This window comes from Carassius carassius, chromosome 10 (assembly GCF_963082965.1).
Source record: "Carassius carassius chromosome 10, fCarCar2.1, whole genome shotgun sequence".
NCBI classification, from domain to species: domain Eukaryota; kingdom Metazoa; phylum Chordata; class Actinopteri; order Cypriniformes; family Cyprinidae; genus Carassius; species Carassius carassius.
The window spans coordinates 32,484,722-32,496,988 of record NC_081764.1 but is presented as its reverse complement, the minus strand read 5'-3'; the positions used below and the strand labels follow the sequence as shown (position 1 = coordinate 32,496,988).

General features: G+C 43.8%; 1 protein-coding gene across 2 annotated transcripts in view; it reads left to right on the top strand.

Moving 5' to 3' along the window:
- LOC132152179 (neurobeachin-like protein 1) overlaps positions 1 to 12,267 on the top strand; it is a 67,089-nt gene that overhangs the window by 22,956 nt on the left and 31,866 nt on the right. The window contains exons 9-17 of one of the 2 annotated variants that reach the window (XM_059560947.1): positions 3,049 to 3,391; positions 3,472 to 3,578; positions 5,123 to 5,206; positions 7,440 to 7,523; positions 7,939 to 8,037; positions 9,114 to 9,688; positions 11,367 to 11,499; positions 11,590 to 11,709; positions 11,802 to 12,188. In XM_059560947.1, the coding sequence (XP_059416930.1) occupies positions 3,049 to 3,391; positions 3,472 to 3,578; positions 5,123 to 5,206; positions 7,440 to 7,523; positions 7,939 to 8,037; positions 9,114 to 9,688; positions 11,367 to 11,499; positions 11,590 to 11,709; positions 11,802 to 12,188 (1,932 nt within the window). The remainder of the gene's footprint in view (positions 1 to 3,048; positions 3,392 to 3,471; positions 3,579 to 5,122; positions 5,207 to 7,439; positions 7,524 to 7,938; positions 8,038 to 9,113; positions 9,689 to 11,366; positions 11,500 to 11,589; positions 11,710 to 11,801; positions 12,189 to 12,267) is intronic. The other variant, XM_059560948.1, reaches the window with a different exon arrangement.

Here is a 12,267-nt window from a genome sequence, read left to right as displayed (position 1 = left end):
AATCTCCCGTTCCATCCTTCCCTCACTCGTGAACAAGACCCCAAGATACTTAAACTCCTCCACTTGAGGCAGGAACTCTCCACCAACCTGAAGTGGGCAAGCCACCCTTTTCCGACTGAGGACCATGGCCTCGGATTTGGAGGTGCTGATTCTCATCCCAGCCGCTTCACACTCGGCTGCAAACCGTCCCAGTGCATGCTGAAGGTCCTGGCCTGATGAGGCCAACACGACAACATCATCCGCAAAGAGCAGAGACGAAATCGTGTTGTCACCAAACCTGACCCCCTCCGGCCCCTGGCTGCGCCTAGAAATTCTGTCCATAAAAATCATGAACAGAACCGGCGACAAAGGGCAGCCCTGCCGGAGTCCAACACGCACCGGGAACAAGTCTGACTTACAGCTGGCAATACGAACCAAGCTCCTGCTCCGTTCGTACAGGGACCGGATAGCCCTTAGCAAAGGGCCCCGGACCCCATACTCCCGGAGAACCCTCCACAGGCCGCCGCGAGGGACACAGTCGAATGCCTTCTCCAAATCCACAAAGCACATGTGGACTGGTTGGGCATACTCCCATGAACCCTCCAGCACCCTGTAGAGGGTATAGAGCTGGTCCAGTGTTCCACGGCCTGGACGAAAACCACACTGTTCCTCCTGAATCCGAGGTTCTACTATCGGCCGGATTCTCCTCTCCAGTACCCTGGCATAGACTTTCCCAGGGAGGCTGAGAAGTGTGATCCCCCTGTAGTTGGAACACACCCTCCGGTCCCCCTTCTTAAAAAGAGGGACCACCACCCCGGTCTGCCATCCCAGAGGCACCGTCCCCGACTGCCACGCGATGCTGCAGAGGCGTGTCAGCCATGACAGCCCCACAACATCCAGAGACTTGAGGTACTCAGGGCGGATCTCATCCACCCCCGGTGCCTTGCCACCGAGGAGTTTCTTGACTACCTCGGTGACTTCAGCTTGGGTTATGGACGAGTCCACATCTGAGCCCTCAGCCTCTGCTTCCTCAATGGAAGACGTGACAGCGGGATTGAGGAGATCCTCGAAGTATTCCTTCCACCATCCAACGACATCCCCAGTTGAGGTCAACAGCTCCCCACCTCTACTGTAAACAGCGTTGGTAGGGCACTGCTTCCCTCTCCTGAGGCGCCGGACGGTTTGCCAGAATCACTTCGAGGCTGACCAATAGTCCTTCTCCATGGCCTCACCGAACTCCTCCCAGGCCCGAGTTTTTGCCTCCACAACCACCCGGGCTGTAGTCCGCTTGGCCTGCCGGTACCTGTCAGCTGCCTCTGGAGTCCCACAAGCCAACCAGGCCCGATAGGACTCCTTCTTCAGCTTGACGGCATCCCTTACTTCCGGTGTCCACCACCGGGTTCGGGGATTGCCGCCTCGACAGGCACCGGAAACCTTACGGCCACAGCTCCGAGCGGCCGCTTCGACAATGGAGGTGGAGAACATGGTCCACTCGGACTCAATATCTCCAGCCTCCCTCGGGATCCGGTCGAAGCTCTGCCGGAGGTGGGAGTTGAAGATCTCTCTGACAGGAGACTCGGCCAAACGTTCCCAGCAGACCCTCACAGTACGTTTGGGTCTGCCGAGTCTGTCCAGCTTCCTCCCCCGCCATCGGATCCAACTCACCACCAGGTGGTGATCAGTTGACAGCTCCGCCCCTCTCTTCACCCGAGTGTCCAAGACATACGGCCGGAGGTCGGATGAAACGACCACAAAGTCAATCATCGACCTACGGCCTAGGGTGTCCTGGTGCCACGTGTACTGATGGACACCCTTATGCTTGAACATGGTGTTCGTTATGGACAAGCTGTAACTAGCACAGAAGTCCAAAAACTGAACACCGCTCGGGTTCAGATCAGGGGGGCCGTTCCTCCCAATCACGCCCCTCCAGGTGTCACTGTCGTTGCCCACGTGGGCGTTGAAGTCCCCCAGTAAAACGACGGAGTCCCCAGTCGAAGCACTTTCCAGCACCCCTCCCAGAGACTCCAAGAAGGCTGGGTACTCTGCATTGCCGTTCGGCCCGTAGGCACAAACGACAGTGAGAGACCTATCCCCGACCCGAAGGCGCAGGGAAGCGACCCTCTCGTTCACCGGGGTAAACTCCAACACATGGCAGCTGAGCTGGGGGGCTATAAGCAAACCCACACCAGCCCGCCGCCTCTCACCTTGGGCAACTCCAGAGTGGTGAAGAGTCCATCCTCTCTCGAGGAGTGTGGTACCAGAGCCCAAGCTGTGCGTAGAGGTGAGTCCGACTATCGCTAGTCGGAACCTCTCTACCTCACGCACAATCTCGGGCTCCTTCCCCGCCAGTGAGGTGACGTTCCACGTCCCTAGAGCTAGTTTCCGTGTCCAGGGATCGGGCTGTCGAGGCCCCCGCCTTCGACTGCCACCCGATTGTCTAAGCACCGGCCCCTTACGGTCCCTCCTGTAGGTGGTGAGCCCACGGGAAGGCGGCCCCACGTCGCTCCTTCGGGCTGAGCCCGGCCGGACCCCGTGGGGGGAGGCCCGGCCACCAGGCGCTCGCATACGAGCCCCAACCCCGGGCCTGGCTCCAGGGTGGGGCCCCGGCTGCGCCATACCGGGCGACGTCACGGTCCTTTGATTTATTCTTCTCATAAGGGGTTTTGAACCGCTCTTAGTCTGACCCGTCGCCTAGGACCTGTTTGCCTTGGGAGACCCTACCAGGGGCATATAGCCCCGGACAACATAGCTCCTAGGGTCATTCGGGTACTCAAACCCCTCCACCACGTTAAGGTGGCAGTTCAAGGAGGGGTTTCTCAAATACCCTGAAAAAAAAAAAAAAAAAACCAAATGAAACAGAAGGGACATTCTGCTTCAGGGTATTTCTCAAATACCCTGAAGCAGAATGTCCCTTCTGTTTCATTTGGTTTTTTTTCAGCCGAAACTGTGTAAGCGGTCCAATAAAATGATCTATAATCACTTGAATGGAATCTGTACGTTTAGTTTCTAAAAGGTGTACGTACTTGTCTCTTTTAATGTATCTTTTGACTTCATCTTCTCTCTCAACAGCGTAATGCTCTGCTGGCCATCTCTCCGGCCACGATGGAGGTGCTGCTGGGAGTGTTGGGTGCCGGCGAGTGTCTGAGCGGAGATGGAGACGGAGAGGACTGGGACAGTGAGGCTCCTGACAGGAAGTCTCTGTTGACTCTGGGCTGTTTGAGAGAGGTAGTTCACCGGCTCCTGGCCAGCAGCTCCGATCAGAGACAGGTGGAGATCAGCTCTGTGCTGGAGAGCTACTTCAAACTGCTCAACTCGGACCCCGCCGCCACAGTGCAGGTCAAAGGTCGCCCGTCGCCACCCCGCTTTCGGCACTGGGAGAGCCGCTTCGTGGGGTTACAGGTGAACATGCTCGGTGAGTAGATCTGTCACTCATGTCATGTTCTTTACCCTTGATGCTTCTCTCTTCTGAATCCTGTTCACCGTTCCACTCAGAAACCATTCAGGACATGTTTGAGTGCAGCGACCGCCCCGTCCTGCAGGCCATCTTCCTCAACAGTAACTGTTTTGAGCATCTGACCCGACTCCTGCAGAACAGTAAGGTGAGCTCCTCCACAGACGCTACGTTTCCTGACCATCATGCATTTGGGTTTGTTCAGTTCTGAGTCAAAATAGAGCTCAACAACGGTTTTGTCAGCTCCCTTTGTTTTGGGGCATTCATAGAAATTTTCCCTTTAGAGAAATCTTCAAAGAAAGTCTTCTGAACCTCTCCGAGATGAATCAATATTTGATTCACAGCAAAAAAAAACATTTGACATTTGAAGTTTTTGAGGAAAACCAATCAGTACTCTTCCCATAAACCTTTATGAATACTTCAAGAAGACACAAAAACCCAGATAATAATGTATTTTCTTATCAGACCATGCCACTGCTGTCTTTTATGCTCAAATAAAAAAGGAAAGAAAATTTTTATTTTATTCAGCAAAGATGCATTAAGTTGATCAAAAGTGGCAGTAAAAACATTTATAATGTTTTAAAAAATTTCTATTTCAAATAAATGCTGTTCTTTTGAACTTTCTGCTCATCAAAGAATCTTGAAAATAATGTAGGATTTCCATAAAAATATGAAGCGACACAACTGTTTTCAACATTGATAATAATCAGAAATGTTTCTTGAGCAGCACATCAGTATATTTTCATGATTTCTGAAGATCATGTGACACTGAAGACTGGAGGAATGATGCTGAAAATACAGCTGCGCATCACAGAAATAAATTACATTTTACAGTCTATGCAATTAGAAAACAATTTTAGCCTTCAATAGCCTGAAAAAATATATAATATATTTATAACAATTTATTACCCTTTTAAAAATATAATTATCTGATCCTAAACAATGAAAGTATATTTGGATGCAGATTAGTTCCCTAAGGGTGCATGATATTCAGCAGGTAATTCTAGTCCAGTCATATTGACTTCTACATAACTTATATCAAAAATCATGCTAGATCTCCTATGGAAGATTGATATGTTATCTCGAAAAGATGTGGAGTTTTCTGATTGGATTCTTCCAAAACCCAACAGTTGAGCTCTATTGACACTATATGACTTTTACAGGATGTTAATGACCTGCTGTCTTATATATTGTAACGTTTGTCAGGAATATCCTTGTTTGTTGTAGATCCTGTCAGAATCTAAAGATAGATTTGCTAATTGTCGTTTAACTGACAGTGTGTTCAGTTGCAGGATTTTCCTTTGTGTGTCTATGCACATGACAGTATTTGTCTCGCCAGTCAGTTTCTTGTGCAAATATTTACAACTGTAATGTTTTTTTTTTATCTTTGCCTTAAAGATCAGTTTGCTTTGTGCATATGTATGTGTTCAGATGAACTGTTTCTTGATGATGTATGTGGCTATTAAAACTGTCTGACTGTGCTTATAGAGTTATCAGCTTGTATCAGCATGTACACGTACTGTATCAAAACTGCAGCACTGCCTTCTATCCATGCATGTTTCTGTCCTTTAGTGATGGAACATTTAGGCACTAAGGATCACAACCTTTGACCTCCTACCTTTTAACCTTAACCCTTTGCATTTTCCTCTCATCTGCCCGTCTGTGCTTGCTGCGGTCGGCTCCGTCCGGCAGCTGGTTAACGCTAGGTGCACAGCTGCAGACAAGGACCAGAAAGATTTAACCAACAGGTTACTGACAGGAGAGAGTGAGATTCAGGTACCGCCCACCTGTGCCTGTCGCTCCCGCAAACCCCGCCCCCCGCCGCCCACATGACCACTCCAGGACAAGATCACGGTCCCCCCCCCCTCTCTCTCACTGTTGATACGAGGAAATGGAATTGTTTTTTTAATGATTAGAATTTGTTTATTTTTGTTTTTCATCGGATTTAAAAATGTAATAGCCGAGAACAACATCTACAGTGATCCAATATAATGTAAATATAATAATATGTAAAATATATAATAATAGAAACAATATAAAATTGTAAATACATTTTAAATAATATTTTTATAAAATAAACAACAAAAAAGTATGTAGTATAATTCATTTTATTATTGTATAATTAATGTAGGTTATAAAAATATTATAAACAATCCAATTTAATGGAAATAACATATGGAGGAAATGTGTATTTTTTACAATATTTATACAGTATTCCTGGGTGTAATATATATATATATATATATATATATATATATATATATATATATATATATATATATATATATATATACACAAACACATATAAATATATATACATAGCCTAGCCTAGTATATATAAACACTCCATTTTTATCTTGTTTATAATATAAATTAAGACTTAAGATAATAATGAATATATATAAAGTCCTTGTCCATCTCTTCATGTAAAGTGCTGTGAATGTAGGAGCTTGTAATGGAGTGGTCTTTAGATTATTAACTCAGTCATGCTTTCAGTAATCATCTCATTCGATTTATTTTGCTTTGCTTGTTTCCCTCCCGTTCCTCTTCGCCTTTCCTCTGGTGGTTTGGTAACCGGGTCGGAATGCTGTCTTCAGCAGCCTCCAGATTATCGACCCATAGCTGTGTGTTACGCTGTATAGAAGTACCTCCTTGATTTCATGTCTTATTCTGTTAATTGCTGCTCAGTGTTTGTCACTCTCCAGCCAGTCTTTGTCATTGTCTTATGAACTAGCCAATGGACTGTATGCACGGTTACTTCCTGGTTTTAGATAAGCCAGCTCGGTCATTTCAGCTGAGCTAGAAGAGGAGCGCGCCTCTTCTATGAGTGATTCAGACTAAATTCAGAGTAACAAAACTACAGCAGCAAGTCTGTATTGGCTGAATGTATTTAGCAGCCTCTAGATATAAAAAAAAAAAGTAGTTAAATTTTTTTTTTCACATTATTTATTTATTTATTTATTTATTATTATTTAATTGTTATACCATTAATAATTAATTTGTAGTTAAGTATATAAAAAATAAACACTTCTAAGCTGTTGGTGTCTTGGCTAAATTATTTACATGAGACTTTGTGACTTCCTGCACTTGCTATTCTTTATGCTTCAGTACAGTTAAAGTACTAAAATATGTTACAAAAGTAATTTTATAATAAATCCAAAAGCAAGAGGTGAGAAAACTAGGGAGTCAAAATTGTAACTGAGCTGATGAGTGATCCTCTGCTGCCATCTACTGGTTATAATACTAATTTCATGTCATTTTCAACTCAAAAAGTCTGTTTTCTCCAACAGGAGATGTTAATCATGAATAAAAAGTGTATCTTAAATGTTAATTTTACTGCACCACTGTAACTAATCTAACTTCAGCCAGGCAACCAAAGTTGGCAACCCTGTGCACATATACAGTTATGACTATGAAGGTAAGTTATCGATAATCAAGACCATTATGATGTCATTAAGGAGATGGCATCGCTTGCTAGATAGTGTCAGCTTAAATAGTTACATCAAATGATGCTTCACCAGAAGTTTACAAGCTGGTTTATCTTAATGTGGAAGTTCTGAAAAATGTTCAGTGATTATGGTCCATTGCAGTGGCAGATTGAACATCATGATTTTTGCAATCAGCCAATCAGGAGTCTCGTGACACAGTGTGGCTGGACTGTGATTTTCTGGGAATATGTTGTCTGTGTGTATTTATGAACTGTGTGTATTGGGTGTGTTGGGTTGGTGCTGGGGAGGTTTTAGTTTCAGATCTGAGCACTGATGGTCTGATATAATCTATATCAGAGGCTCAGAACTCAAACAGTTTCACTCTGATAATCAACATTTACAACGCCTGATTCTATTCCTGCCTGTTCATGGAAGCATGGTTCTGTTGTAGCATTCTTGCCATTCATCATGGCTTTTCACTCATGATTTGCATGGCAAAGTGAACAGACATGCAGGGAATAGAACAGGCCTCACGCTGTGCTGAGTCGTCTTCTTGATCGACTGTGATTTCCTCCAATCAGGTGTTCCAGGGGAGACTAGACTCTCTTGCAGTGGCAACAATCAAAACTCTCACCACAGTGATGCACAAGTCACCTGCTGCAAAGGTTTGTTATAATCAAGAGATTATTTAAGCTTTATGTACAGGATTTCTATCTGGAATGGCCCCAAAGGGAAGTTTTATAAAAGTATTCTAACATTCTATTCTATTATTTGATCCTATTCCTTTGGATTATTTCTAAATTATGACCGAAATGGTGGATATTTTTGAATTTTTTTTTTTTTTACTGAAAGTTCTCACAAATATTTTTATTAAATAATTCAAGAAATATAATTTTCTTTTATAACATACTCTAATTAAGATACCAGTAAAACATACTCTAATAAAGCTCTATAAGCTTTGTTTACAACTTCTAATTCTAATGCATGTTCTAATGCGAATTCTTTTTGTATGTATTGTCTAGTCACTTGAACTAGTCAAGATCAGCTATCACTAAATAAAACAACCTTGTTTCCTTGTAGGAAGTGTTTAAGGAGCGGATCGGCTACATTCACCTGTATGAGGTGTTGGTGTCACTGGGTCAGCCGTCCAGACACCTGCTGAAGGAACTCATGAATATGGTGAGATGGACACTTCCTGTTTCCTGTGCATCAGTCACATGATGTTATCTGCCCCTTTCTTTCTCATCATTCAAAAGCCCTTTTTTTCTATATCGCTTAATACAAAAGATAGTTTCAAAGCAGCTTCAAAGTAAAGAAAACAATAAAATAACAGAATCACATGATGCAAATGTGTCAGTGTTGATTCAGTTGAGTTCAATAACTGCTGATGTTTGATTCAGATATAATGAAGACCGTTTAAAAGAAGGCTGTTTAATCTTGGTATAAACATCTGTCTCGAGGGATCTGACTAGTGAAGCTGTCATTTTAGTTTTCATTAGTTTTAGTCAATGGAAATTGAGTTTTAGTCTCTTTTTAGTAATGCAGTTCTATTTAACCCAGTCAATATAATATAAGTACCTAGTGATACAGACGAAAGCAAAATTTTCTTTTAGCCAAATCCATTTCAAACAAAGTTATCTTATTGTATTATTGTTACCTTATAGACTCAAGAATACATCTATTCCAGACACAGAAGGTGCTCTGATTTGAATTTACAACATTATTTTACCAACCAAACGTGTTAGAAGTACACACATCTGTCCCTTTCTCTGTGTCAGACTTAACTTTGTTGTCATCTTCTAAATAATGCCACGAGTGGAGCTTGAGGAAGTGACCGGATGCAGACCCTGAAGTGAGACACCGGAAACGGAAATACTGCAAAATAATAATAATAACGCGATTTAACGAGATGTACTAACGTTATAACATTTAGTTTTGTCTCATTTTGATCAACGAAAATGAAGAGACATTTTAGCATAGTTTTTATTTTGTAAACCACATTTAGTCTTGTTTTTATTCGTCAACAATATTGCATTATACATTTAATTATAGTCATCATCACATGAACAACATTTACGTTGCCTCTTGACTCATTTTCGTCACGTGATAAAGGTTCGTTGATGACGATATTTAGTCATAATTTTCGTTGACGAAAGCAACACTAGATCTGACCACCTGTAAATGCTCCCTAAGTGGGCAGCTCACTACATTAGCAACATCTCACTTTCTGTCTTTTCATGGCTGTCTTCCTGCAGGCTGTTGAGGGTGAGCATTCGTCCGTGGGTCTCCTGGGCATCAGTAACGTAGATCCTCTCCTGCTCCTCATCCAGTGGCTTCCAGAGCTGGAGTCTGCCGAGCTGCAGATCTTCACTGCCGACTGGCTCCGGCGCATCTGCGGTCTGAACCGGCGCACGCGAGCCACCTGTGTCAACTCCTGCATGACTCTGGTGGTGCTGTCGGCTCTGGAGAGACACGAGCGGCTGCACCGGGCCTGTGCCGAGAGTCTGGTGGGCCTGTTGGGGTCTTTAGGCAGCCAGTCGCTGAGTTCCTCTGAGCTCCAGAATCTGCTGAGACTCCTGCGTCAGGACGATCCGGGCCGCGCTCACCCGTATGTGGGACCGGTGCTGCGGGCGCTCCTGGGGATGCTGCGCAAACAGGGCATGGAGAGCGCCATGCAATATTTTGATCTGTCACCGCCCATGGCTGGCATCGCCGTGCCGACAATCCTCCGCTGGCCAGGCCCCGCCTTCAGCTTCTTTGCTTGGCTGTCATTGGACCAAGATCAGCTGGGCCCGCCCAGTAAAGGAGAGAAGAGAAAGCAGCTGTACAGGTGAGAATGGAAATAAGAAATTAGTGGTGTGATGGTGATTTTGGTAGGAGGGGAAGATGAAGAAATAAGAAAACAGTTTTCAGCCTTTTATTCTATTTATTAAATTAGTTATATACACTACTGCTCAGAATTTTGAGGTCAGTAGGATTTTTAAAAATGTTTTTGAAAAGTCCATTCTGCTCACTATTTTTTTATTTATTTATAAAAACTACAATTTAAAATAACTGCATCCTGATTTATTCCTGTGATGCAAAGCTGAGTTTTCAGCATCATTCCTCAAGTCTTCAGTGTCATGATCTTCAGAAATCATTCTTATATGCTGATTTGCTGCTCAAGAAATGTTTCTTCGTATTATTGTTGAAATTGTTTTTGAAAACTTTTTTTTTTTTTTGTGGAAAAATGCATTTACAGTCACAAAATTTGCAGTCTCCAGTGTGTGTGTGTGTGCCTCCTAATTGTAGTGTTTAATTTTTATGATAGCTATAAGGACCAGTGATGCGCGGGTCAATGTATTAATAACCCGCACCTGACCGACGTTTTCAATTAACCCGCAACTTGGACCGCAAAAAAATAAAATATTTTACCCGACCCGCTTCCCGACCCACATTTTTAAAAAGCAGTAAATTCTCATCGTAGTGCATTTGGCCAAAGGAACGTAGGCAAAACTAACTAGGCAAAAAAACAACAACAACAACAACAAAACTTAATATATTATAATTTTCAGTAAGTCAGTAAGCTCATAATTTGTACTAAAATAGTCTATGCTGCCTATGTCTATTTGTATGTTTCTGCAAGGTCAGCTGACAATGAGGCTCGGGTTTGTTCCGATCAGAACTCGCTCATTCCGTGGGGTCTCGCTCAACCCAGAATGGACTGCTGGTTCGAAAATATGCAAGGAGTCATTTTATTGTTAAGTAATGAACTGGTGTTTTCTGTGTTGCTGTAAAGATGAAGTTGACGATGCAGACTCACCATGAACGCCAGAGAGAAATGCACATTTATAATAATAATAATAATAACAATAATTTCATATGGATTACGTCATCAGAGACTAGCCCATTTATTTTGGTTGGAGTATTTTCTTTAAAAGAAGACATTTCAAGCTTTCTCTAATATATAGCCTATATTTCTCAAATCCGTTTAGTTTAGTTCACATGCAATGCAAGTGATCCTGCCGGCACCTTATTACATTGTCTGCTAGGCTATATTTGCTTCTTTTTTATTAAATATGGGCAACTGATTGATAAAACATTGATCAAAATTAGGATACAATTTATACAAAACTAAAATCTTTTAAAAAGAGTTTTCTATAAAAAAAAACTTAATGAAGTCGTCAAAATCATGTTTTACCAAAAACAGCGCTGTTGCTCCCCATGCAGTCGTCTTTGCCGCCTCCATCTCTACGTGCAGACTGAGCTCGTGCGGCATCTTCATGCCAGTTATTCAGCCAATAAAGTGTAGGCCGTTGTATTTAAAAAATGTGTCTAGTACTATATAAATTACAAAGGTTTAATTGGCATTTTTATTTCAAACGACCCGACCGACCGCGACCCGAATATCATTACAAATATTTTTGGATGACTCGTAACCGCCGGTGATTGCAGGCACCCGCTGATTTTGGATCAACCCGTGCATCACTGATAAGGACTGATTTTTTTTTAATCTATGTTTTGTGTAGTTTTTTCACCCCGGGTGGCACCGGGTTCGAGGCCTTCATCAGTTCAGCCGGAGTGCTTGTGGTTGCGGTGTGCACTAAGAAAGAATACGTCACCGTCATGCTGCCTGACTACTGCTTCTGCGATTCGCTCTGGGTGAGTCACATGACCAAAGAAATGTTTGTACTTGTACTTATATTTATGTTACACTGATGAATTGATGTCTGGTTTGGTTTTGACCTTCAGCACAGTATTGGTGTGGTTCACGTGCCGGGGAAGAGGCCGTTCGGCCAGAGTCTGGTCTACATCTTTGTGGATGGACAGCAGAAACTATCAGCACCTTTAAAGTACCCGACCATGACTGAGGTGAGAGAAACCACTCTTTCTATGCTGTTTGTATTTGAAACCTCCCTGTGTCAGTCCGGTCAAGTCTTATGTTCTGTGTATCTCTCTCTCAGGCCTTCACGTCATGCTGTATCGGTTCAGCGGGTCACCGCACCACGACGCCTCCTCCCTCTCAGATCCCAGATCCTCCGTTTTCTGGAGGCAATCCCTCCGGACGCTCGTCTTTTGGCGCTATCCTCCCGGGCTGGGGCGGCCTGCTAGGGACCAAACCAGAGTCTGTCACCAAACTGATTTCGGCGGGGACTCAGGACAGCGAGTGGGGCAGTCCAACCTCACTGCAAGGCCAGCTGGGAAGTGTCATGGTCTTCCACGAGCCCCTTCAAGCCAGTCACGTCAAAGCCCTCTGTAGCGCAGGACCAAACTGTATTTCTCCGTTTAAAAGCCCAGAGGCTGACCTCGGAGACCTGGTGCCCAAACTTCTGCTACACTATTCTCCAAAGGTGAGGGGTCCATATAGGGACTGAGCTATATACAGTGTTGGGGAGTAACTAGTTACATGTAACGGCGTTACGTAATTTA